General features: G+C 40.4%; 1 protein-coding gene and 1 long non-coding RNA gene across 4 annotated transcripts in view; both read left to right on the top strand.

Annotated features, from left to right (window-relative positions):
- Positions 1-24441, top strand: part of LOC308669163 (calcium-activated potassium channel subunit alpha-1) — a 463457-nt gene extending 439016 nt beyond the window's left edge. The window contains exons 25-29 of one of the 3 annotated variants that reach the window (XM_081329725.1): positions 6161-6355; positions 7126-7244; positions 9161-9385; positions 13215-13243; positions 23653-24441. In XM_081329725.1, the coding sequence (XP_081185851.1) occupies positions 6161-6355; positions 7126-7244; positions 9161-9385; positions 13215-13243; positions 23653-23807 (723 nt within the window). In that variant the 3' untranslated portion in view covers positions 23808-24441. The remainder of the gene's footprint in view (positions 1-6160; positions 6356-7125; positions 7245-9160; positions 9386-13214; positions 13244-23652) is intronic. The other 2 variants (XM_081329724.1, XM_081329723.1) reach the window with 2 other exon arrangements.
- On the top strand, positions 19996-21306 carry LOC308668377. The gene is made up of 2 exons (XR_014026505.1): positions 19996-20110; positions 20819-21306. It is a non-coding gene; the product is annotated as an uncharacterized lncRNA (long non-coding RNA).
- Positions 24442-26306: the final 1865 nt, after the last annotated feature.

The following is a 26306-nucleotide window of genomic DNA, read 5'->3' as shown; positions in this document are numbered from 1 at the left end:
ATGTATGTATGTATGTATGTATGTGTATGTGTATGTGTATGTATATATATATATATACATATATATATATATACATATATATATATATATATATATATATATATATATATATATATATATATATATATATATATATATATATATATATATATATATATATATATATATATATATATATATATATATATATATATATATATTTGTTCTCTGAGGTTTTCACGGGTGTTTGTATGTAGATCTTTGGTCATTTGGGTTTTTCCCCACGTAGAATTGAAGGTATAAGAGCAACGTTTCGATGAAATCTCATCCGTCATCCTCAGGCTGGTGGCTTCAGCTTCGTTCTTCTCACTTCTCCCAGAAGAACGAAGCTGAAGCCACCAGCCTGAGGATGATGGATGAGATTTCATCAAAACGTTGCTCTTATACCTTCAATTCTACGTGGGGAAAAACCCGAATGACCAAAGATCTACATATGTATGTATGTATGTATGTATGTATGTATGTATGTATATATATATATATATATATATATATATATATATATATATATATATATATATATATATATATATATATATATATATAGAGAGAGAGAGAGAGAGAGAGAGAGAGAGAGAGAGAGAGAGAGAGAGAGAGAGAGAGAGAGAGAGAGAGAAAAGAAGAAGCTGCAGTGATGCCCAATGAAAGTCAAAGGCTTCAGATCCAACAAAAAGGGCAAATACAAGGAATGAATTCAGATTTCAAGGGCCAACCTGGAAAATGCAAAGGCTCCAGTCATCAAGAATGTCAAACAGATAAAAGATCATGAAGAAAACGAGGATTTTCTTTAAGGGAGATCAGAGAAATCCTAAGAAAACCTCAAAGGTGCTTTTCCATGAGGCAACTGGATTTTATTTTTCTCTTTGAAGACGTTTTGCTTCTCATCCAAGAAGCTTCTTCAGCTCTGGCTGGATGGTGGGGAAGGGCAGGATCATCCAGTCAGAGCTGAAGAAGCTTCTTGGATGAGAAGTGAAAAGTCTTCAAAGCAAAGTCTAGTTGCCTTGTGAAAAAGCACCTCCAGGACAACCATGAACTGGATGATGGAGAATCTCCGTAGACATAAGAAAAACTACAGTTAACATAGGCTACTCAGGTAATCATGGATGTAAGCTACAAGAGGGAAGTAAGGATGAAGTAAGATGGAAAGACTGTCCTGAAATCCTTTATGATGGCTTTACAGAATGACAGAAATTTTACTAAGAGAAAATGAGGCACCAGAGATAATAGACCTGTTGAAGTCACCCGGTAAAATGGGCATGTATTCAAATTAGATAGATAGATAGATAGACAGACAGACAGACAGACAGACAGACAGACAGACAGACAGACAGACAGACAAAGATAGAGAGATAGATAGATATAGACAGACAGATAGATCGATAGGCAGATAGGCAGATAGATAAAGATAAGACAGACAGACAGAGAGATAGATAGATAGGTAGGTAGGCAGACAGATAGATAGCTAGACAGATAAAGATAGGTTGGTAGGTAGGCAGGCAGGCAGGCAGGCAGACAGACGGACAGATAGAAAGACAGACAGACATAAAGATAGACAGACAGACAGACAAAGATAGACAGATAAATAGATATAGACAGACAGACGGATAGATCGAGAGGCAGATAGGCAGATAGACAAAGATAGACAGATAGATAGATAGATAGATAGATAGATAGATAGATAGATAGATAGATAGATAGATAGATAGATAGGCAGACAGATAGCTAGCTAGACAGATAAAGATAGATAGATAGATAGATAGATAGATAGATAGATAGATAGATAGATAGATAGATAGATAGATAGATAGATAGATAGATAGATAAGTAGATAGGCAGACAGATAGCTAGCTAGACAGAGATAGATAGATGATAGATAGATAGATAGATAGATAGATAGATAGATAGATAGATAGATAGATAGATAGATAGATAGATAGGCAGACGGACAGATAGAAAGACAGACAGACAGATAAAGACAGACAGACAGACAGACCAACCCGATAGGAAAATAGCAGGGATAGGTGAAATACCATTTAAATAGGAGGGAATTAAAAAATCCAACCGCTCTATATCAACAATTATTGAGCAACATTGTGCGATCTAAAAATTGGAAAAGAGGATGGAATATTCCTATGGAAGATACCATAAAAGGTGCAAATTATTGAACTATAAATTACTTCACAAGCAATGTTTTGCTTAAGAACTAATTCCAGGCCAGAAGGACATAAGTTCAGACAATTGAAAGAGCAAAACGTTAGAAGGAACCCAGAAAGTTATTTTTGCTTTATTGACTGATCAAAGCCATTGATTATATAAATCAGGTTAGAATATGAAATGCGTTAAGACTAATATGATATTATGATTATACTCCTGAGGAGCATCAAGACACTGTTCAAAAATGGAGACTTGACTTAACAGTGAAGAAAAAGCTATTTAAAAACTGGATCACGAAAACAGTATTTTATAATAGATCGAGACAGAAATGCATTTTGTCCTCATTTCCATTTAATGTATATATAATAAGAATATCATAAAAATGCAGAGTGGAGAGAGATGAAATTTAGTGTCAAAACTGGGGGAGGGAGCCTGAAGCACTCTTTAAGCTTTGCAGATATGCATATTGTTAATGAAAAATAAAGTAAGACAAGCTCATTTGAAAGTGAAAAACATAAAGTGAAAAGTTAAGAACTAATTTTAGGCCAGAAGGTAACAATATTGAAATATTGTCAGTCAGTGTTATAATCAACCCACAATGAATGGTGAAGAAGGGAAGGTGTAGACAATTTTTATTTTTCTGGATTGAGAAACATTTATAGATGGACTGCAAGGCGGAGAAGGAAGTAGATTTGTCCTACAGAAGAAGGGAATAAAAATGTAGCCCAGAATATAAATGTGAAGGACATTTCTATGAAAATGAACATCAGAACAATTAGGGACCTTGGAGTCCTAGTGGACAATTGCTTATGAGACAGCCGTGTGCACAATCTTTATACACAATCCCGTATAAACAGAGGCATAGAATCAAGGTCACCCAAAGTATTAGTACCGCTTTCTAAAACCCCAGCGAGGCCACACCTGGGATACTGCAGCCAGTTTTGGTCACCATACTACAAAAAAGACGTTGAGACCTAGGAAAAAGTTCAGAGAAGAGCAACTAAGATGATCAAAAGCCTGGAGACTAAAACATAGGAAGAACGGCTGCAGGAATCGGGTTTGGCTAGTCTAGAGAAAAGAAGGATTAGGAGGGACATAAGAGCAGGATTCCAGTATTTGAGTGGCTGCCACCAAGAAGAGAGCAGTCAAGCTATTCTCCAAAGCTCCTGAAGGCAGGACAAGAAGCAACAGATGGGAAACTCATCAAGGAGAGAAGCAACCTGGAATTAAGGAGAAACTTCCTAACAGTGAGGACAATTAACCAGTGAAACAGAAGTTGCCTCCAGAAATTGTGGGTGCTCCATCACTGGAGATTTTTAAGAAGAGACTGGACAGCCATTTGTCTGAAATGGTATAGGTTCTCCTTCTCCTGCTATTCTATTCTATTCTATTCTATTCTATTCTATTCTATTCTATTCTATTCTATTCTATTCTATTCTATTCTATTCTATTCTATTCTATTCTATTCTATTCTATTCTTTTTTCTATTCTATTCTATTCTATTCTATTCTATTCTATTCTATTCTATTCTATTCTATTCTTTTTTATTCTATTCTATTCTTTTTTATTCTATTCTATTCTATTCTATTCTATTCTATTCTATTCTATTCTATTCTATTCTATTCTTTTTTATTCTATTCTATTCTTTTTTTATTCTATTCTATTCTATTCTATTCTATTCTATTCTATTCTATTCTATTCTATTCTATTCTATTCTATTCTATTCTATTCTATTCTATTCTTTTTTCTATTCTATTCTATTCTTTTTTCTATTCTATTCTATTCTATTCTATTCTACATTCTATTCTATTCTATTCTATTCTATTCTATTCTATTCTATTCTATTCTATTCTATTCTATTCTATTCTATTCTATTCTATTCTATTCTATTCTATTCTATTCTATTCTATTTTCTATCCTATTCTAACTACAAAGAGCTCTATGGCTAGGAGAAACTATTCAGTTGGTCCAGGACTAAATGAAGACAATTGCTTACTTGAGAGTACTGTCTACACTTAACTGTTTCGTGTTTGTGGAGTGAGACTAGAAGAAAACAACTTGACAAGGCTGAAGAAAGCAGATTAAACAGATGGACTGAGATAACAGAAATAGCTTTGGAAGAATTCTAACTTATTCCAGAGTCAGTTCAAGATAGTGAGAACTTTTCCATGAGATCAGCAGATGATGACCCTCCAAACAAACCGAATCCAAATTTTGGAGGGTATGCATGTGTGTGCCCAAGTTGAGTATTCTGATGAGTAATAATGGTATCCTTTTTTTAAAAAAAATCTATTTGATGAAACATAAACCTGGACTACTTAATGAAGCACCAGACCACTGATCTATAAATAAATGTCCTTCTCTTGGCCTGCAATTAATATTTAAATATGTACCATTTGCCTGCAAGAGCAGGTTAGCTACCAATGCTGGCAAAACATTACAGTGGAATAAGTCTTCCTTAATAAATCACATTTTTCTTACACCCGAGAGGGGATTTTTTTTGTTTCTGTTTTTTAAAAGGACAAGCAGAATCCTAAACTCATCATACATGTATGTGGAATGAACGGGGAATGTTTAATTGATGCGTGTTTGTGTCTCAACCCTGTCAAGTCCTGTAATATAATGTTTAGCAGAATGCTTTGAGTAGACAGTTCAAGTCCAGGCACAATAATCAGGAATGACACCCGAAGCACGGAGGCGACTCCTCAGAGTATCAGTGACAAATATATATGGGCTCTATGATCTTTAAATGGGGTCTGGACTTTACAATGGCAGTTCCTCAGAGCTGTTCTTAGACGTGAAGGCCACGAGAAGGAAGGCAGTTACTCCTTCACCAGGACCACAATTATAGTGAACACACGTGATTTGTATTTCTGTACTTTAACCAAAATCAGTCCTGAATCAGATAAGTACAAACAGAGAAAGGAGGAAAGAAAGAAAAAGACAGGGAGACAGACAGAAAGAGAATAGATAGATAGATAGATAGATAGATAGATAGATAGATAGATAGATAGATAGATAGATAGATAGGTGATAGAGATGGATAGATAGATGAGAGTGATGATATAGATATATAGATATAGATGGATAGATAGATGAGAGAGATGATAAAGATATATAAATGGATAGATATATTAGATAGATGGATATGGATAGATAAATAGATAGATAGATAGAAGAGAGAGTTGATACAAAGATAAAAATGGATAGATAGATAGATAGATAGATAGATAGATAGATAGATAGATAGATAGATAGATAGATAGGAGAGATAGATAAGAGAGATGATACAGATATATAAGTGGATAGATAGATTATAGATAGATGGATAGATAGATAGATGAAAGAGAGAGATGATACAGAGAAAAATGGATAGATAGATGATAGATGATACATATATAATTGGATAGATAGATAATAGATAGATAGATAGATAGATAGATAGATAGATAGATAATAGATAGATAGATAGATTAATAGATAGATGATAGATAGATAGATAGATAGATAGATAGATAGATAGATAATAGATAGATAGATAGATAGATAGATAGATAGATAGATAGATAGATAATAGATAGATAATAGATAGATAGATAGATAGATAGATAGATACTAGATAGATAGATAGATAGATAGATAGATAGATAGATAGATACTAGATAGATAGATAGATAGATAGATAGATAGATAGATAGATAGATAGATAGATAGATACTAGATAGATAGATAGATAGATAGATAGATAGATAGATAGATAGATAGATAGATAGGGGCATATAGTGGGATGGGGATGAATCCAGTGGAAGTTTAACAGGGTAGAAGAAAATAGAATAATTCAGGGTGGGTGGGTGTCCTGTCTGTGCATTTTCAGAGGGAAATTATTTGAAGAGACAGCTACACTTGAGTGCAGAGAAGGTCTTCTCTTTGCTTAAGGAGATGCCTTTTATTTTTCCCATCTCCGCAGACGTACTTCAACGACAATATTCTCACCCTGATACGCACCCTGGTGACGGGAGGGGCCACGCCCGAACTGGAGTCCCTGATCGCCGAAGAAAACGCCCTCCGGGGCGGCTACAGCACCCCGCAGACGCTGACCAACAGGGACCGGTGCCGGGTGTCCCAGCTGGCCTTGCTGGATGGGCCTTTCGCAGACCTCGGGGTAAGGTCCTCGCGAGCTTTGGAAAGAGGCCACGGGAGATCGGGCTGAGGCTATGCTCAAGATGGCTTAGGCCGGAGCAACGGGTTCATTTCGTTCATTAGATGTAGGAGAATCTCGCATGCTGAACAGTATTTGATTCCCATATTCAAAATACGGGAATCCTCCTCCTCTCCCTCCTCCTCCTCCTCCTCCTCTTCTCTCCCCCACCTCCTCCTTCTTCTTCTCTTCTTTTTCTCTTCACCTCCCTCCCTCCCTCCTTCTCCTCCTCCTCTTCCTCGCTCTTCCCAGTTGGGACAGTCCTTACCTATGGCATCTTCTCCTTGCTATGATCCAAACTACCTTCATGGAAATTGACAACACAAACAAATGAACTTCTTTCCAAGTCTAGAGCAAGAAAATAAAAAGGTCACGTGTTCTTAATCATCCCTGACTACGTTGTTCTTAATTGGTGGAATAGCTGATCTGCGGACCCCGAGCTTGGGACTTCATTTCAAAGAAGACTCAGTTGGCATTTTTCCATTTTCCAGCTCTTTGATTGTGGCTAGGCTGCTTGCGCACATATTTATTAGCTGTTTCAAGATTAAACGTTTAAATGAGGCAGTTCCTCGAGTAATTGTCGCTGACTTGCAACAGATTTCCTCACCATTTTCTTTCTTTAAATTATTTCCCTGGTGTTCAGTGTCATAGCAATAAGTGAGGCGTGGGGGGGGGGGAGAGTGGTTAAAAAAAATACATTTCTGTAATGTGTTTGTTTGCTTATTGTTTCCTAGGATGGTGGTTGTTATGGAGATCTATTTTGTAAAGCTTTGAAAACGTACAATATGCTCTGCTTCGGAATATACCGATTGAGAGATTTCAACTCAAGCACGCCTAGGCAATGTACAAAACGGTATGTTTCTGTCCCATCCTTGTTATTTTAAACGTTTTCAACCATTCATTCGGTTTTTGGGTTTTTTTAAAAACCCGGAAAACAGTTGTTCAGTAGGTTTACCCCTGTTAGCACTGGATAGCTTGTTGCTTCTGCAGAGAAATAAATAGAAATAGACAACTGCTTTTTTTAAAAAAAAAAGTGAGATGGAAAGAAAGAGAGAGAGAGAGAGAGAGAGAGAAAGAAAGAAAGAAAGAAAGAAAGAAAGAAAGAAAGAAAGAAAGAAAGAAAGAAAGAAAGAAAGAAAAAATAGAGGAAGGAAGGAGAGAGAGAGAGAGAAAGGGAAAGAGAGAAAAAAGAAAGAAAGAAAAAAGAAAGAAAGAAAGAAAGAAAGAAAGAAAGAAAGAAAGAAAGAAAGAAAGAAAGAAAGAAAGAGAGAGAAAGGAAGAAAGAAAGGGATGGATGTGGGAAAGAGAAAGGAAGGAGAGAGAAAGAAAGAAATGGAGGAAGGAAGGAAGGAAAAAGAGAAGAAAGAAAGAAAGGGAAAGAAAGAAAGAAAGAAAGAAAGAAAGAAAGAAAGAAAGAAAGAAAGAAAGAAAGAAAGAAAGAAAGAAAGAAAGAAAAAGAGGAAGGAAGGAGAGAGAGAAAGAAAGGGAAAGAGAGAAAAAAGAAAGAAAGAAAGAAAGAAAGAAAGAAAGAAAGAAAGAAAGAAAGAAAGAAAGAAAGAAAGAAAGAAAAAAAAGAGGAAGGAAGGAGAGAGAGAAAGAAAGGGAAAGAGAGAAAAAAGAAAGAAAGAGAAAGAAAGGAAAGAAAGAAAGAAAGAAAGAAAGAAAGAAAGAAAGAAAGAGAAAAATGGAGGAAGGAAGGAGAGAGAGAAAGAAAGGGAAAGAGAAAAAAGAAAGAAAGAGAAAGAAAGGAAAGAAAGAAAGAAAGAAAGAAAGAAAGAAAGAAAGAAAGAAAGAAAGAGAAAAATGGAGGAAGGAAGGAGAGAGAGAAAGAAAGGGAAAGAGAGAAAAAAGAAAGAGAAAGAAGGAAGGAAAGAGAAAGAAAGAAAGAAAGAAAGAAAGAAAGAAAAAAATGGAGGAAGGAAGGAGAGAGAGAAAGAAAGGGAAAGAGAGAAAAAAGAAAGAAAGAGAAAGAAAGAAGGAAAGAGAGAGAAAGAAAGAAAGAAAGAAAGAGAAAAATGGAGGAAGGAAGGAGAGAGAGAAAGAAAGGGAAAGAGAGAAAAAAGAAAGAGAAAGAAAGAAGGAAAGAGAGAAAGAAAGAAAGAAAGAAAGAAAGAAAGAAAGAAAAAAAATGGAGGAAGGAAGGAAGGAGAGAGAGAAAGAAAGGGAAAGAGAGAAAAAAGAAAGAAAGAGAAAGAAAGAAGGAAAGAGAGAGAAAGGAAGAAGAAAGGAAGAAAGAAAGGGATGGATGTGGGAAAGAGAAAGGAAGGAGAGAGAAAGAAATGAAGGAAGGAAGGAAAAAGAAAGAAAGAAAAAAGAAAGAAAGAAAAAAGAAAGAAAGAAAGAAAGAAAGAAAGAAAGAAAGAAAGAAAGAAAGAAAGAAAAAAAGAAAGAAAAAAAGAAAGAAAAAAAGAAAGAAAGAAACATCTCAGAACCCAAAAAGCTAATGGAAGGGAAGTAAAATAAAATAATAAAATAACAAAGAGAAAAACAGAATGTCAGAATAACAGAGTTGGAAGGGACCCTAGAGGTCATCTAGTCCAGCCCTCCTGCTCAAGCAGGAGTACCTATAGCATTCCAGACCGGTGGCTGTCCAGCCTCTCCTTAAAAGCCTCCAGTGTTGGAGCAGCCTCAACTTCTGGTGGCCAGCGGTTCCACTGGTGAATTGTCCTCCCTGTTGGGAAGTTTCCCCTGAATTCCAGGTTGCTTCTCTCCTTGGTCGCTTTCCCTCCCTTACTTCTTGCGCTGTTGTTGTTGTTCTTTCTTTTCCAGTTTTGTTATAGCGAACCCACCTTATGAATTCGAGCTGGTGCCAACCGACTGGATCTTCTGCTTGATGCAGTACGATCACAACGCCGGCCAGTCCCGGGCCAGCCTCTCTCACTCTTCCCACTCTTCTTACGCGTCCAGCAAAAAAAGCTCCTCGGTCCATTCTCTGCCGGCCACTGCGAATCGCCAGAACCGCCCGAAGAGCAGAGACTCCAGAGAAAAACAGAAGTACGTGCAAGAAGACAGACTTTGATTTGTGTACCTAGTCTCGCTGTGTGTGTGTGAAGCTGTATCCACCACTCATGCTTCCCTAATGGGTGTGTCCAATAAGAGCTTCCCCTGTTCTCCCCCTCTGCTTTCCCCATGGATTCCCCTCCCCCCGTCATTTTATACACGTATTTGGCACACGTAGCAGAGCGCGCACGTGGCTGTCCTTTTTATTTCGATACCACGAAACCCTGAAGCACAACAGCAGCTGAGCAGACGGACCAAAGCTAATTTCTGATGCTGTGGGCAACTCCATGCTCAGACTGCTCTTAAGGGGCCGGGCAGTTCGCCACTCTAGTGAGACAACTGGGTTTTCATTTTTATTTCGTTTCGGAAGCCAACTCCAGAAATAAACTTACCTAAGGTAAGGGACGCGGTGGCTCAGTGGGTTAGCACGCTGAGCTTGTTGATCAGAAGGTCGGCAGTTTGGCGGGTCGAATCCTGAGGGCCGCGTAACAGAGTGAGCGCCTGTTACTCGTCCCAGCTTCTGCCAACCTAGCAGTTCGAAAGCACGTAAAAAATGCAAGTAGAAAAATAGGGACCACTCCGGTGGGAAGGTAACAGCGTTCCGTGCGCCTTTGGCATCTAGTCATGCCGGCCACATGACCACGGAGACGTCCTCGGACAAGCGCTGGCTCTTCGGCTTTGAAACGGAGATGAGCACCGGCCCCTAGAGTTGGAAACGACTAGCACGCATGTGCGGGGGAACCTTTACCTTTACCTAAGGTAAAAGTTGGGGTGGGGAGAAAGACTTCAAAATCACACGTGTGAAGTCACGGTTCTCCCAACGGAGTAATTTTTCCAAGCCTCAGAGAAACACCTGCCAGAGAATATGGGAAAAATTCGGTCTCCTAGACTGCAGATAGCGTGTGCCTTGCACACTGTTGTTGTCATTTTTTGTTCTTTTCATAGTCTTACGCACGTGCTGTTGCACGGAAACGACGTTAGCTTTATTCTCAGTGCCTTGAATAGCGCTCTGCGAAAAATGATCAGGGATGTCGTTTTCCAGTTGTAGTGATTTAACCTTTTTTTAGATTTAAAAAAAAAATAAGAGTTTCTACTTGCAGCTTAAGTTCTGTCTAGCCTGCCACGCGAATAGCTGTATTTTCTCTCACTTTTTTGACACCTGGGATGAAGCGCGGCACACCTGATTCATAAATATTGAATGCGACCCATTAGAATATCCCTCCCTGAGGCTTTGACTTTTCACACCTGCCACCTGGTGTGCAGAATAAACCAGGCAAAAGCTTCTTCGCATAGCAGAGAAGCACCTGAAGAATATTCAAAATGGAGCAGAAGCTTTTCTTTATTTTAAGTCTCGTTCCACGGGGAATCTTTTTTTCCCCCCTCCCTGTTTGGAGGTTTTAATTTAGCGCTGTGAATACCTCAAGAAAGGCCCACGCTTCAAAGAAAAGGCGGGATCAGGTCTTAGCCAATGGACTTGGCAAGACTGTTTGACCATGAAATACACAGGAAGTCCTTGACTTACAACCGTTCATTTAATGACCATTCCAAGATACCACAGCACTGAAAAAAAAGTGACCTATGAGCGTTAGGACCTTTGTAGCATCCCCGTGAAAATGGGATCAAAATTCAGACATTTGGCAACTGGTTCATACTTACGACGGTTGCTGTGTCCCGGGCTCATGTGATCCCCTTTTATGACCGTCTGACGAGCAAAATCAGTGGGGGGAAACCAGGTTCCCTCAACACCCATTTTACTACCTGATCAATTGCCGTGGTTCAGTGAAGCATTGTGGCAAGCGATTGGAGCGAAACACCACGTAACCAAAATGTCTCCCTTAACAACAGAAATGTTGGACTGACCTGGGACCGTAAGTCGAGGATTACCTGCAGCAGCTGATTTTAAAAGATAACCCACCAAAGAGGGTGCCTTATATATGTCTTTACTCTGGCAACCAGTCTAATAGATTTTGCCAAATGTCACCGCCTTATCGGGTGTTTAAACTGAGTGTTAAATTCAACACTCCTTATTGAGTGTTTCCAAACACAGGAGCATACTTGATATTTGGAGTCACGCTGAAGATTTGTTACTCTCCATCACTCAAAAAGCATTCGCTTCCAGAACAATAGGGGTCCATATGTAATCGTAGTGTGGTTGTTTTCGTGCAGACATGATGATGTTACTCAGTTGGGTCATGAGACATCTGCAAGAAAACTACCAGGTTCAGAGAGCACCCAGGTCCCTAAAGTCCTCCTCCTCCTCCTCCTCCTCCTCCTCCTCCTCCTCCTCCTCCTCCTCCTCCTCCTCCTCCTCCTCCTTCCTCTGATCCACAAACCCCATACCGTTCTAACATTGATGATGTTACCTAGTTAGGTCATGAAACATCTTCAGTAAAACCATCAAGTTCAGGAACCCCACAATCCAACCCAGAGCTACAAGTCTTCTCTTCTATCAGAATCATAGCAGATTTTTCTTAACAGGGACCCTGGCATTCTTTCTGCCAGTCCACTTGCTCCTCAGCTGATCCCCTACTTCTGGGGGCTTGTGATGCTACGTAGATTGCTCCTTATTTGCCAGTTAATCGGGCTGCATTATTGGTGGCGTGTGTACATGCAAACGACACCTCTGCATAATTCTTCCCTGTTGCAACATGCATATTGACAAGCCACATCAACACAGCCCATGGGGGTATGTTCCTCTTTTTTTTTGAGGCAGTCTTAGTCTTTAGTCTTCCTTGCAGTCTGCTGACAATTTCAGCAAAGCAATTTGAGAAAACCCTGTTCTCAAAACAGAAGACACCATAAACTCTTACAATTCACCGGTCCCAAACATAGTTCCTCGTTACTCTTATTTTATTCATTGCAACTTAGCAACGCCGTTTGGAAAGACGTTGGCCAAGCTCACTCTGCGGCAGTCGGTCATTGGTGACTTGTAGGAACGGACTCCGAATTCAAGATGCAGAGAAGACGTTAAATTCCTACGCTGTCCTCACTGCGCTTTTGAAGTTCTGCACCGCTTAGTTTTATTTTTCCTTCAGTGCAGAAAGCGAATCCCTTGCAATTGTACAATTCCTTCCCTCCCCTCTTTTTCTTTTTGTAGAGACAGATGGTATTTTGCCTCGCATGTGCTCTGTGTTTTAGAACAGGGGTCCCCAATCCCCGGGCCACGGCACGCCAGCAACCGGTCCGCACAAACAACCAAAACCCCATTCGCGGGATGCAGGCAGCACACAAAAACCACGCACCCTCCGGTCTGCAGAAAAACCTCTCTCCACAGAACCGGTCCTTGGTGCCCAAAAGGTTGGGGACCTCTGTTTTAGAAAATTGTACTGGGGCTAGGAAGAGTTGCTAGGTAGGCATTTCCTTCCCACCCACCTCCGCTTCTCCCAAAAGCATGTTGATTATAAATGCTTGCTGTGTGAATTGACAACGAAAGCCAAGCACTTTTACTGACCACCTTCGGTTTAATTAACAATGAGAGCGAGGCACAAACACCCTCCTTCTTTGGATAATTTGGGAGATACGATTGCTGGAAATCGTGTCATGTTCCTATTCTTCCTCCTCTTCAAGGAAGCCTACATCTTCCAGCCCCAACTGGAAAGCAGGGTTGCAAACCCTCTTCTGCCAATTTTTGATCACGGAAGTTAAATTAATGCCCCCCCCCTTTTTTTTTGCAAAAGAACTGCTCGTCCTACCCCAGACTCACTTGCCATTAGGCATTTTCTCATAGACTGCCAAGGATGTGCCAGTTAAAGTGCTCGATGGGACATGGGACAGTTTTAAAAGCCTTTGAAAACTTACGTAGCTTATACTTCTCTTTCTAAAGTGCCACAAGGATGAATAGGCTGGGCCAAGGTATGGTCACCGCTGGTTCTGCATGAGCTAGTCAACTGCTGTGGGTTGTTTTTTTTTCCCTTCTCCGACTTCGTCCTTTGTGAAAACTTGTGACACATTAAAGACCACCTTACCAACCTCGGTTCCGTTTTGATTTCTTTTGGGTTTACTTCTCGTTGGGTTTCCTTGTTCGTTCTTGAGTTGGTTGCTGCTTTTTATTCTTTCTGCCTCCTTTCTAGACGTAGAGTAAATTTGCTTACCTGCTGCTGTTATACAGTTCTTTATATATATATCTCGATATATATCTATAATTCCTTTTGTTTCTAAACATCTCCATCCGCTTGCATTTCCAGCTGCACGTCTCTTTGTACTAGCTGTTTAGATAATGGATATAATTGTGTTCCCGTGATTTCATCTTGTCCGGTCTGTTTCCCCTCTCCTACCCCACATACATTCACCGCCAGCCATCTTTCTTTTCCTGTTGGTGAAATTGATGTGAAATTATGCTAGTCTTCTTCCAGTTTGGCCCCTTGACTTATATTTCTGCTGATGCTTTATTTCTGTTTCTGCCGACTAAGGAAGCGGGCATTTGTATGAAAGCACTTATCATTTGCATTTGAGAACCAAAAAAGGATGCCAGGGGGGAAAAAAAGTCCCTAATGTGCTCAACATGGAGATGATCACGGCTAATCTGATGATTTCGGAAGGCTGATGGGCCTAAAATTGTCCTTTGTGAAGCAAAATTCTTGATGGGAAAGAGGTTTAAACAGGGCCCTTTAGGTCTCAATCAAGCAAACACAATTCTAGCATAGAAGGCCAGACTAATTCCAATTGTAAGTGCTGATTGCCCCCTACCCCCAAGCCTTCTGGTGTAATATTCTGGGTGTACAAGAATAATTTGGGGTTCCAAGTCAAGTCAAGTCAAGGTTGCGCAAGAACACATCAACATGAAATCCAGACAGCTGCGAGGAAAGGAGATTTGATTTATTCCCGAAAACAGAAGTTTCCCCTTGTGGGTAGCTACAGTGAAAATGGGGTACAGAGAAGTTGTTTTATAAGGGGTCTGGCCCTTGGTGTGGATCAGAGGGACGTGTGTATGAGAATGCGCTGGTTCTAGTGTGTGAAACTTGAAGGGGTGCGGTTATGCATATGTGTTGATCTGGAGAAGGGGTTGATTAAAATCGACTGAGTCTCTTCGTTTGAACTGTGAGCGTTATAATTATGTTTACACTGTTTACATTAATTGAGTTTTGTGTGTTTACAATTGGACGTAAGTGTTGAATTCATTCTTATACTTGCGGTGAGTTTAAAGGATTTTGTTATTATCGCTTGACGGCTTTCCCGAAGGCTCTGGGCAACATTTTTTGTTCTTTGCAACTTGGTTTCATTCATTAGTAACTCTGTCGGAGACATGGGTTGGTTAATGTATGAGTCCCTGTACAATGTTTCTAACACAGTTATAGACATTTATAAACTCTTCCCACAGTACTCTCTCATGCGTGAAGGATCGTATGGCCCATGTCTCTCGTGCACCCATAAAACATCCCAATGCTTAATTGCTGGGTCAGCTGTCTTGCCCAAAAGGAAAGAGATGAAGGAAAACCTATGGAATATAACTGTCTCAAGGCTTCTCCACCGCTTTGAGGTAGTAGCATGAGCTGCTTCTGAAGCTTTGCAGGCCTGATCTGATTTGACCCACCTCAAGACACCGAAAGTGTCTTCAAAGGAGAGCTCAGCCGGAAGTTGTCGTCATGTGGCCATCACCTTTCCTGGCGTAAGTGGTAAAGGACAAAGGAAAGCTTGGGGCCACTTCAACATAGTTTTCAAAAGGAACTAGCTTTCCCCTGACATTTTGAGAGGACTGGGTGTTGGGAAAAGTCCAGGGCTTTGGACTCTAATGGTTAATGTTTCTTGTCTGAAGTGCCACTTCCAGATAACAGAAGGGCCTTCAATTGTCCGCTCAGCTAGAGATGAAGAATTTTTAATTATGATTTTGCAATGGCTTGGTCAGGCCACACTTGGAATACTGCACCCGGTTTTGGTCACCATGATGTAAAAAAGATGTTGAGACTCTGGAAAGAGTCCAGAGAAGAGCAACAAAGATGATTGGGGGACTGGAGGCTAAAACATATATGGAACAGTTGCTGGAATTGGGCATGTCTAGTTTAGTGAAGAGAAGGACCAGGGGTGACATGATAAGCAGAGTTCCAGTATCTCAGGGGCTGCCACAAAGAAGAGGGAGTCAGGCTATTGTCCAAAGCACCTGAGGGCAGGACAAGAAGCAATGGAGGGAAGTGGAAACTAATCAAGGGGAGAAGCAACCTAGAACTAAGGAGAAATTTTCTGACAGTTAGAACAAATAATCGGTGGAACCACCTGCCTCCAGAAGTTGTGAATGCTCCAACACTGGACGTGTTTAAGAAGAGACTGGACAGCCATTTGTCTGAAATGGTATAGGGTTTCCTGCCTGAACAAGGGATTGGACTAGATGACCTTCAAGGTCCCTTCCAACATGATGATGATGATGATGATGAGATCCATTCAGCCATGTCGGACTCTTGGTGATTCTGTGGGCCAGTATATCATTCCAATATGAAGTGTGTTTAAACATTTGAAGCCTGGTTTTCTACTAACAAGTCAATAAACAGACACTCTGACATCAACCCAGTCTACCAACGAAAGAACTACATCAACCGTGATCCTGAGAGTAGCATTTAAAACGAACAAATAGGCACCCCACCACGCAGCCACAAAAATTACAACCCATCAACTCACAAGAAACCAGACCACGTGTTGGCAATGACAGCAAGACAGCCAACCAAAACCAAAACCAAAACCATGACTCAGAAACAAACATCCAAACTAGCAACTTTAATTCCAATCTGCAAGATGGTACTTAAAAACCAAAGACTTTGACTCAGCAACAACAGCCAGCCAATCAAACAGTCCGAAACCCAAACAAACAACATCCAGACTAATTTGCATTGTGTAAAAGGTATTTAAAGGCCAGTGCTCCAACAGATGAGCACAATTCAAAGTGCACTGGAGATGTCCCCTCGAATGGTGACAAAATGTTTGCAACCAAATTGCCAAGGTCGGAACTCAAACCAACAGACATATTCCAATGTTGCAGTACTTCTTTGAGTTGTTCGGTGCTTTGGATGGTGTCAGCTTTGATGGTGTTGTTTAATTATACTTAGCATTTATAACTATATAAATTGTGCCCTGTGTAATATTTGAAACAACCTTATCAGGTAGGCAATATTCTCCTTCTAGAGCTGAACAGGAAGCAAAGTACTGTAAATGTAATGGTCTGTTATTGATAGGTTGTCAGAGAAGGATCAAGGAGAATGCATTAAAACTCCCTCTTAGCTATAATAGTGGCTGCTTGTCAAGGTATTGATTTAACAGCTAACCAGCTTATGTAATGTAAGATGTAATAATGGGAATCACCCAGCAGGGTCTGTGTCTCTTTAAGAGCCTTTGTATAAAGGGAAGGCTCTGCTGATGTGTTCCTTCCTCTTCCGTTTCCTGCTGTAACTGTGGTTTGTTGGATCCTGCTGTATGTATATTGTTCCTGGTATATGGTATTGTAGATAGTGTAAGATAAACCACCATTTACAATAGACCACTGTTTACTGTGTTTACTCCTGGGTTATCTTGCACAGTAAGACTGTGCATGCTCTGATATGCTGTGTTCACACAACGTACTTAACCAGGACACATACGACCCTAGAAAAAGCATTGGACCGTTATCCTAAAACTTGGGACTGTTCAGCTTGGTTAGTGGGGTGTTGTTGTTACATGCATTGTGCCTGTTTCTTTTAGTTGTTGTTCATTGATATCATGGAAATCCAAAGAATGGATTAATTGAGAAATCAAATGAAGTGTTGGGGAATGATGCCCCAAGTTGTTCTGCTTTAAGTTCTCTTGAGTTCTTTTGAAGTATTATTGCTCAAAAATTAACAGTGGGTCTCTGAAGAAGCACTTTGAAGTCCAAACATCCAAAATTCAAGTCCTTAGTTCATGACCATTGATATACAGTGTTTCCATCATTGGCTTTCAGTGTAAAAACACCTAAACTACTCAGTCCCAACTGATACCTTTGCGTGATGAGAACTTTGGACAGTCAAAGAGGAAGGGAAAACACATCCTAAAGGAGATTGTAGCAGGCTAGTCATCCATGAAGAGAAGTTCAGACACTGAGGCCAAGAGCAACAGCCAGCATGATTGTAACATGCATCATACAGGAACCACAACTTGTCAAGCATGGGAAAATCAAGAAGCGCCGGCAGTTCAAATGAATATAAAGGTTTATTGCAAGCTTACACTCTCTGCAAGAATCTGGACTAATGATCAAAACAAATAGGCAATAGATAAGAGTCAGTGGAATTCAAGATAGGCTGGACTTAGGTCTCCGGTGGGCACAAAGTGACTCAAAAACGATGACACATTTGACCCCTTCCTCGGGCTCAGCTTCATTTCCTACACAGCCAAACACGTTTGGAGTTAAGTTGAGTCATTGCATAGTGAATATTGAATGTGATTCCGCTCATTGACTTCAAGAACTTTTAACTGATCTTCAATGCCTGTAAAGCCAACTTGGTAATATGATTCCACCTAGGAAGTCAACACTGGTTCCAATGAAGAAATAATCTGCTCAAGAGGTTGGGAGAATAGCACCACTAAGGGGGACAACCTTGGCGGGAACAAGAACCAGTCTAGTGAAGAGAAGGACTAGGCGTACATGATAGCAGCCTTCCAATATCTCAGGGGCTGCCACAAAGAAGAGGGAGTCAAGCTATTCTCCAAAGCACCCGAAGGCAGGACAAGAAGCAATGGATGGAAACTGATCAAGGAGAGATTTAACCTAGAAATAAAGTGAAATTTCCTGACAGTGAGAACATCAACCAATGGAACAGAAGTTGCCATCAGAAGTTGTGACCTACAAATTCCCTTCCAACTCTGTTATTCTAAATAATTCAGATGTGACCGCTGGATCTAGTCTACATAATGGAAGATCAGAGAATGTGATGAATCGGAGAAGAAAGCAATTTTGTTAGTCAAGAACATGCAACCATTCACTGATTTACAGAATGACAACTACTCAGATCAGAGGTCCCCAACCTTTTGGGCACCAGGGACTGGTTCCATGGAGAGAGGTTTTTCCATGGACTAGAGAGTGTGTGGTTTTGTGTGCTGCCTGCATCCCACAGATGGGGCATTGCTTGTTTGTGTGGACTGGTTGCTGGCATGCTGTGGCCTGGTACCAGTCCATGGACCAGGGGTTGGGGACCCATGATTTAGATGACTGCTATCTAAAGCTGAATGTATATCAATAGGTATTCGTAAATATGCTAAGCCCAATTAATAGGCTGAAGGAAAGGATATGGAATTTGATGTAGCGTCTACCTGCCACAAAGTAAAGGAGAAACAACAGTAGTCTTGTCTGATGGATACGTGAATTCAGTTAATCGATAATTTATTAAGCTCACTAGGCAGAATTATATAAGGTTAAACAATGAAAGTTAAATGAAATGAGATAAATAAATAAGTAGTAGTACTAAGAGTAGTCCCCAAGTCCACATTTGACAGAGAGGACCACTGATTTGAAGAGGGGTCAAAGAGGCCATCTAGGTCAAAATTGAACAGCTCTCTCTCAACAGAGAGTGAGGGATACGACACCATCTCTCTCCAGTCTACAACACAAATTCTTCCAGCAGCTCCAAGAAGGCTCCACACCATTTGCACCACTCAAGTGACCCTGAGGACACAGACAAATCCCCAAGTGGCCTCCATGACTCTCTAAAAGGATGCAAATGACCAGCTGTCTGCAAGGAGTATAAATCCTTCCATTCCCCACCATCCAGTCAGAGCAGAAGAAGCTTCTTGGATGAGAAGCGAAACATCTTCAAAGAAAAACAAGGAAGTCCAGTTGCCTCGTGGAAAAAAAAAACACACCTCTGGGACAAATATGACCTGGATGACTGAGAATCTCCATAGACATTTACCAATAGTAGTAGTAGTAACCAAATTAAAATTAAACCCTAACACCATATTCATAAAAAATGACAATATACTGGGAACGAAACAAAACCTAAGCCGTTGAATTACAAAATTAGATTATTTAGGCTTTTGCTCCAAGCAAAACTCAGTTCAGTCTCAAGGAAAGACTTCTTCCAAAGGATTTCGGAACAGGGTTGACAAGATCAGGAAAATTGCTCTGCTCTGATACCAATGAGGCTGGTGTAGCAGCAAAGAACCCCCCAAACGAGTGTCTCTGTACTTTGGCCTTCATTTTAAGACCTTAATCCAGAACCTGAAGATACCTTATGGAAAGGAAGATCTACTTCCTGCTTCAGACATTTTTAATATAGGGACATGGAAAGAGCCGTGGTGGCGCAATGGTTAGAATGCAACATTGCAGGCTAATTCTGACCACTGCCGGCAGTTCAACCCTGACCGGCTCAAGGTTGACTCAGCCTTCCATGCTTCCCAGGTCAGTAAAATGAGGACCCAAATTGTTGGGGGGCAACAGGCTGACTCTGTAAACCGCTTAGAGAGGGGCTGTAAAGCACGGTGAAGCGGCATATAAGTCTACGTACTATTGCTATGTGCCTGATCAAGATAAGTCCCTTCTTCAGACTTTATTCAATTTATACAGTATTTGATCTTTCATTGAGGAGCTCCAAGTGGTGTGTTCTCGTTTCTCCTATATATTTTTTTCCCCATGAAACTAAGCTGGGTTGGTTGGGCCGATAGGTAGTGTTCAGGATTAGGAAAGGATGCAGCTTGGGGTGACCCCACTATTAGTGTAAAACTTTCACCACTTGCCCACTCGGTTCCCAGATATCTGATCCCAGCCTTCCTTTGCGTAAAATGGAGCATGTAAGACGTTTACGTTTACGTTTACGTTTTATTTAATTTGTATACCGCCCTTCTCCCTAGGGACTCAGGGCGGTTCACAGGGCATATAAATAACAATACAATACAATACAAAAGTTAAAACAAAGATTAAATCAGTGCCCAGTTAAACAATAATACTATTCTAAAACAATAATTTAAAACCCAACTCCCCCGTCAGGCCAGACCAGCTAATTCAAATAAATGGGTCTTCAGGCCACGACGGAAAGTTCGGAGGTCTGATGCCATCCGGAGCTCCACCGGCAGTTGGTTCCACAAAGCCGGGGCACCCACAGAGAAGGCTCTCCCCCTGGGGGCCGCCAGTCGGCATTCCCTGACCGGAGGCACCCTGAGGAGGCCCTCTCTGTGGGAACGCACAGGGCGGAGGGGAGTTGACGCCGGCAGCAGGTGGTCCCCGAGGTAACCCGGACCCATGCCATGTAGGGACTTAAAGATCATAACCAAGACCTTGAACCTCACCCGGAAGACAACTGGTAACCAATGCAGCTCGCGGAGCAAAGGTGTAACATGGGAGTACCGGGAAACTCCCAAGACAACTCTTGCGGCCGCATTCTGTACCAGTTGGAGCCTCCGAGTGGTCTTCAAGGGAAGCCCCATGTAGAGAGCATTACAGTAGTCAAGGCGAGAGGTCACGAGCACATGAGTGACCGTGCACAGGGCATCCCGGTCCAGATAAGACGAGAGTTCTGGCAAACTCCTCCTTGATAAAAGAAGCAGAGATTCCATGGACACTTGTTTCCATTTCTTTCTTTCATTTTAAACACAAAGCCGTTCAAACGTGTTTGTGTGAACATGCCAGGCTTGTAAAATGAGGGAACTGTCACATTTTAAACCCATCTTGGGAAAGTTAGCTTAACCGTAACTCATGCAAAATTGGTTTCCACAAATGCATAATGGCTGGTGCGTCATACTTGAACTAAATGCTTTTTTTTTAAATGGAGCTGAAATTATTTCTGAAGTGTGAGGTTTCCCTGGAATACATACATACATACATACATACATACATACATACATAATTTCCCCCTTGCAACTTTTCAGAAACAGATTCCATCTAAAAGTTCACTCGCTTCCTGCCCAAGCCTCATTAACTATTCCATGTTCTGATGACTTTAAAAGATAAATGGCTGTATAGGTGTAAAAAATAAAAATAAAATAAACAACCCTTGCTTGACTAAAAAAAAAAAGACAGAGAGAGAGAGAGAGAGAGAGAGAGAGAGAGAGAGAGAGAAATGAATGTAGAAAGACGCTGTCGGAATCCGCAGAGCTGTAGATCATCTTAGGACAGATTGTAACTTTATCATTTTGTCAGGAAGAATAATTTAGGGCGCTTAATCCGTTAGCTTTGCAGTGCAGGGTTTTCACATGATGAATTCCTATCGGCCAATCTGTTCCAATCAGAGCAAAGTTAATTAGGAGCGCCTGCCTTTGCAGTGGAAAGGAACGTCGAGAAAGAAAGAGGTCCACGAGCAAAATAGAACGGCTTGTAAAACGAAATGCACAGGGGAGGAAAAACCTCTACATTTCTCACTTACGTAGCCGGATGAAAACCTTGCAGAGGTTCTCAGCCAGTTCTGGTTACAAAGTCAGTCAATGTGGAAGATTTCTTTGAATGTCAGGCAAATAAATCACGGGTTTGGCTGCTATCCCGGCCATTCCATCCACACACGGTGTCTTGTGCAAAGGAGTTCCTTCCTAAGGAATTGCTTAGACAATGGCCGAGGCTGAGAAATGGCCCCTTGTGGGCAACTTGGCTAGTCTGGAGAACTAGGTTCACCAGTCACGGCAATTCTGGTGATGCTGGCAACATGTTGAAAGCAAAGGGAAATGGCGCAACTCACCCTTTCTCCAAAGGATACCTGTTTCATTGATTTGAGTCAGTGAAAATGGGCTCAATTCCCCCCCCCTACCCATTCTATCTCTTTCGAGTGATTTTTTTTCTTTGTTTGTTTTGCTTCCAAGCATGGGGAAACCACCCTACTTGTGGTGCTCCTCTCACTTGTCCATGAGTTAAGCAGAAAGTCTGCTTCATCCTGCGTGTTGGAATTAACGTTCTGATTAAAAGGCATGTACTGTAGATGAGCATTTCCTACACACACGCATACAGAGAGAGAGAAAAGAGAGAGAGAGAGACAGACAGGCACACAGACACACCCATATGCATATGTATATGGGGAATGAAATGAAACAGAACAGAACAACAACAGAACAGAGTAGACTAGAGTAGACTAGAATATAGAGTAGAGTAGAGTAGACTAGAATAGACTAGAATAGAATAGAATAGACTAGAATAGAATAGAATAGAATAGAATAGAATAGAATAGAATAGAATAGAATTACAGAACAGAATAGAATAGAATAGAACAGAACAGAACAGAACAGAACAGAATAGAATAGAATAGAATAGAATTACAGAACAGAACAGAACAGAATAGAATAGAATAGAATAGAATAGAATAGAATAGAATACAATACAATACAATACAATACAATACAATACAATACAATACATTATTGGCTAAGTATGATGGACACACAAGGATTTGTCTCCAATGCATAAGCTCTCAGTATACATGGAAAATAACAAAGTAATAATAAGCGTAATTTCAACGCTGCTAACATCTAATATTATTGCTTGACATAATAATTGCAGTGAGGCCTAGCCTTCTATGGCCATTTCCCCCAAACTCCACATATGTTGTGTTTGTGTATTTTTGGTGAGAGCATGAGATAACTCTGGTCACCAAATGGCCATTTTCAAATGTTGCCAGTATCAGCAACCATATGCTTCAGCCATTCAAGGATCTCAAACCACTGAATTCTCCCCAGTGGGCAAAAGAAAACAAGGTTAACAATATTCAGCAATATTGGAATTCCCAAAGACCTCGTTTCTTTTTTTTTTCAGGGAAATTTTAGCACAGCAAAATGCCTTCCTGTCCTGATAATCTCAACCAGGTAGTCTTCGCCACAACCAAAGCCAAGCTATGAGCAGTTTACTAACCAGGTTCGAAGCTCCCATTTTCAGGCCTTCCGTAACTAAGTCAACCACCTACCAGCTCTTTTTAACTCTTTGCCTTCAAGCTAGCCAGCTTTTCATCCTTTCATCTCTAATCCACGTTCTCAGCCTTATGAAACCTATCGCCCTTCACCCGCTAGTCATTACTCAAAGTCGCTTCCTATCGATTGCTTTGAAACACCTCACAACAGAGCACTATTCTCCACTGCGTTTGGCCTGGCACTAATTTAAGCTTCTCTTTCTTTCTCTCTCTCTCTCTCTCTCTCTCTCTCTCTCTCTCTCTCTCTCTCTCTCTCTCTCTCTCTCTCTCTCTCTCTCTCTCTCTCTCTCTCTCTCTCTCTCCCTCGCTCCCTCCCTCTCTCTCTTTCTCTCTCTGTGTCTCCCTTCTCTCCATCTCTCCCTCTTCCCCTCTCTCTCTCTCCCTCCCTCTCTCTTTCTCTCTCTCTCTCTCTCCCTTTCCCTCTATCTCTCTTCCCACATTTCTACTCTTTAGCAGAAAAGAAATGGTTTACAGATGAATCGGATAACGCCTATCCCAGAAACATTCAAATCAAGCCCATGACCACCCACGTAGCAAATCACATCAATCACTATAAGTCTACAAGCAGCTTGATTCCACCAATCAGAGAAGTCGAGGACGAATGTTGACTCCTAGAAGGACAGGACAATGTGTGTGTGGTTGGTTTGTTTTTTTTTAAAAAAATAGGAATAAAAAGCACCCGACGGACTTCATGAACGGTGATATAACATTTATTCCTCTTTCATGCTGAACCTTTGGTGGGAAAAGTGAAAGTCCAGTAGACAGATCTTTGTTTGTCTGCCTTTAATATTTGCTTCCATGTATTTTGGAAACTTTTCATTTATATATGAACATAATAAAAAAAAAGTCATGTATAGTCTCTAGCATTTTAAATTATTTTTATTTATTAGAAAGAAGATATATGAGGAATATATTTCTTTATTCATTCTCAAGTATTTTCCTTTAAACAGAACAGCTGAAAATTGTGGCCGGACTCCATAAATTGTGTGTGTGTGTGTGTATACACAAACGTACATACATACGTACATACACACACCTATATATATGGAGAATGATGGTCACAAATTGAAGCAAAAATGTAATTAAGAGAGAGAGAAATACTGTATTTTAAACAAGTCCACTTGTATTTTAGTAAATCAAAGAAGAAGACAAAGAAGAGTTTGCTAAAATGTTTCTTTTCTGGAAGACATGTATTTTGTTTAGCATTGACACCAGCTCTTAATAAACTAAACTTTATCTATTTTGGGGGAAATAATGTGGAAATGTCCTATTTTTATAGAAAGAATATTATTCTGGAATTATGAATCGTTAACGACAAGCCTCCCACTCTGGTGTCCTCCAGATGTTTAGGGATCCTAATTCCCCCACAGTGGAAGACCCTGGGTTGAGAGTGGCTTTATTAGCATTGTATTGCTCACGGATTTTCATAATGGAATCTTCCAATCAAATAATTGCACAACAGGCGCATTCAGTCAACAAGTTATGGGGGGGGGGAATCAGTGCAACATTTGTATGGTCTTCCCAAAGTGCTTTTCCAAAAGGCAACTTGTTTTGGTTTTTTTTCCTTGAAAACATTTTGATTCTCATCCAAGAAGCTTCTTCAGTTCCGTTGAGTTAGTTCAGAACTGAAGAAGCTTCTTGGATGAGAAGCAAAATGTTTTCAAGGAAAAAGAAAAAACAAACCCAAAAAAGTACATCTGTCTTTTGGGAAAGCATTTTTGGGACAACCATGACCTGGGTGATTGAGAATCTCCATAGATGTTTGAATGGTCTCTATTTCTTCCAGAAACCTGTAGAAATTTCTTTGTGTAGCTTTCTGGTGAGTATCATCAGAAGATCTCAAGATGAAGAGCGATTAACCACATCAATTGAAAATTTCTCCACAAGCTTCAGAAGGTATTTTCAGCCTATTGGAAAAAAAAGAAAAAAGAGATAGGCTTATCGTTGGACAATGAGGCTTTACAGAGTGATTTATGTTAATCTAGCAAAAAGCTGAGGTTGGCCTTGCACCCTGAAAAGTGACGACATTTGTGGCGGAGATCTCAGTGATGTCTTATGTTCCTAATGGCAGATTCCCGCTTCTCAGTCAAAGTACATACAGATGTTAATCAAGTTCTAACTGTGATGCACACACTACGATCCATACATTGCTTATGCTAAGCTACAGCCACTTAATTTCTAATTTCTTAGAAATCAACTTTTTAATTTCCAAATATTTGGGACTCTGCCCGTCACTGTGACATCAAATGAAGCATAAGTGTAGTAATAAAGAATAAGGACTATGTTTAAGATCAGGAACACAAAGCATTTAGAAAAGGCTTAGACCTCAGAGCTTTTCTTCCTCAAAATGGCGGATGACCTTTCTAGCCATTAGACAAAATGGTGGTGTTTCATATCTGTATTGCAAAACATAGTTACTCCAGCATTTGAGGCTGTATATAATTCAGCAACTCTCCAGTTTAAATTATGTACTCCTGACCTGGATCCATGTAGACAGACAAATTCTTGAAGAAAATGGCTGAGGTCAACGATGGCACCAGGTCACACCTATACAAGCTAAGCTTTGTAATTGTGCAAAGTGTAAACCTGAAATTAAGCATTCTGTGATATTGTTATCATTAGAGTAAATGCCAGTGAATCAAATCAGCACTGTATGATCCAGTATCTTAACCGAAAATTATTTCAGCTTTAATGTTGGTCTACTAGTTGCAAGACAAATATATTCTTATTTTGTCCTAATAGGCTGAATTCCAGAGTGGCTCCTTCAACTGTGACCTACTCTGTTGTTAAGTTTTGCAGAATGATTTATTCAAATGTACAAACAAATTGAGAATGGTGAATACAATGCATGGAGAACTGAACGGTTTGATCAAAAGCATTTATTGCATCATCTCTTTTTTTTTCCTGATAATCAACAATGAAGTGCAGTTTTCTTTAGCCATATCGTAAGACCCACGTGGAGGTGGGTCATACTTTGGAGAAATCGTACCACTGTAAAAATATGGGCAGCTGGCAAGGGTTTTGGGTTGTTGTTTTTTTTTGCATTAGGCATGTTTTCAAAGGGCACAATCCATGAGGCGGTTGTGGAAAAAGGACAAGGATGGTGT

Source organism: Vipera berus, assembly GCF_964194415.1.
Source record: "Vipera berus genome assembly, chromosome: 5".
Taxonomy (NCBI): Eukaryota; Metazoa; Chordata; class Lepidosauria; order Squamata; family Viperidae; genus Vipera; species Vipera berus.
This window is presented reverse-complemented; position numbering and strand designations above follow the sequence as displayed.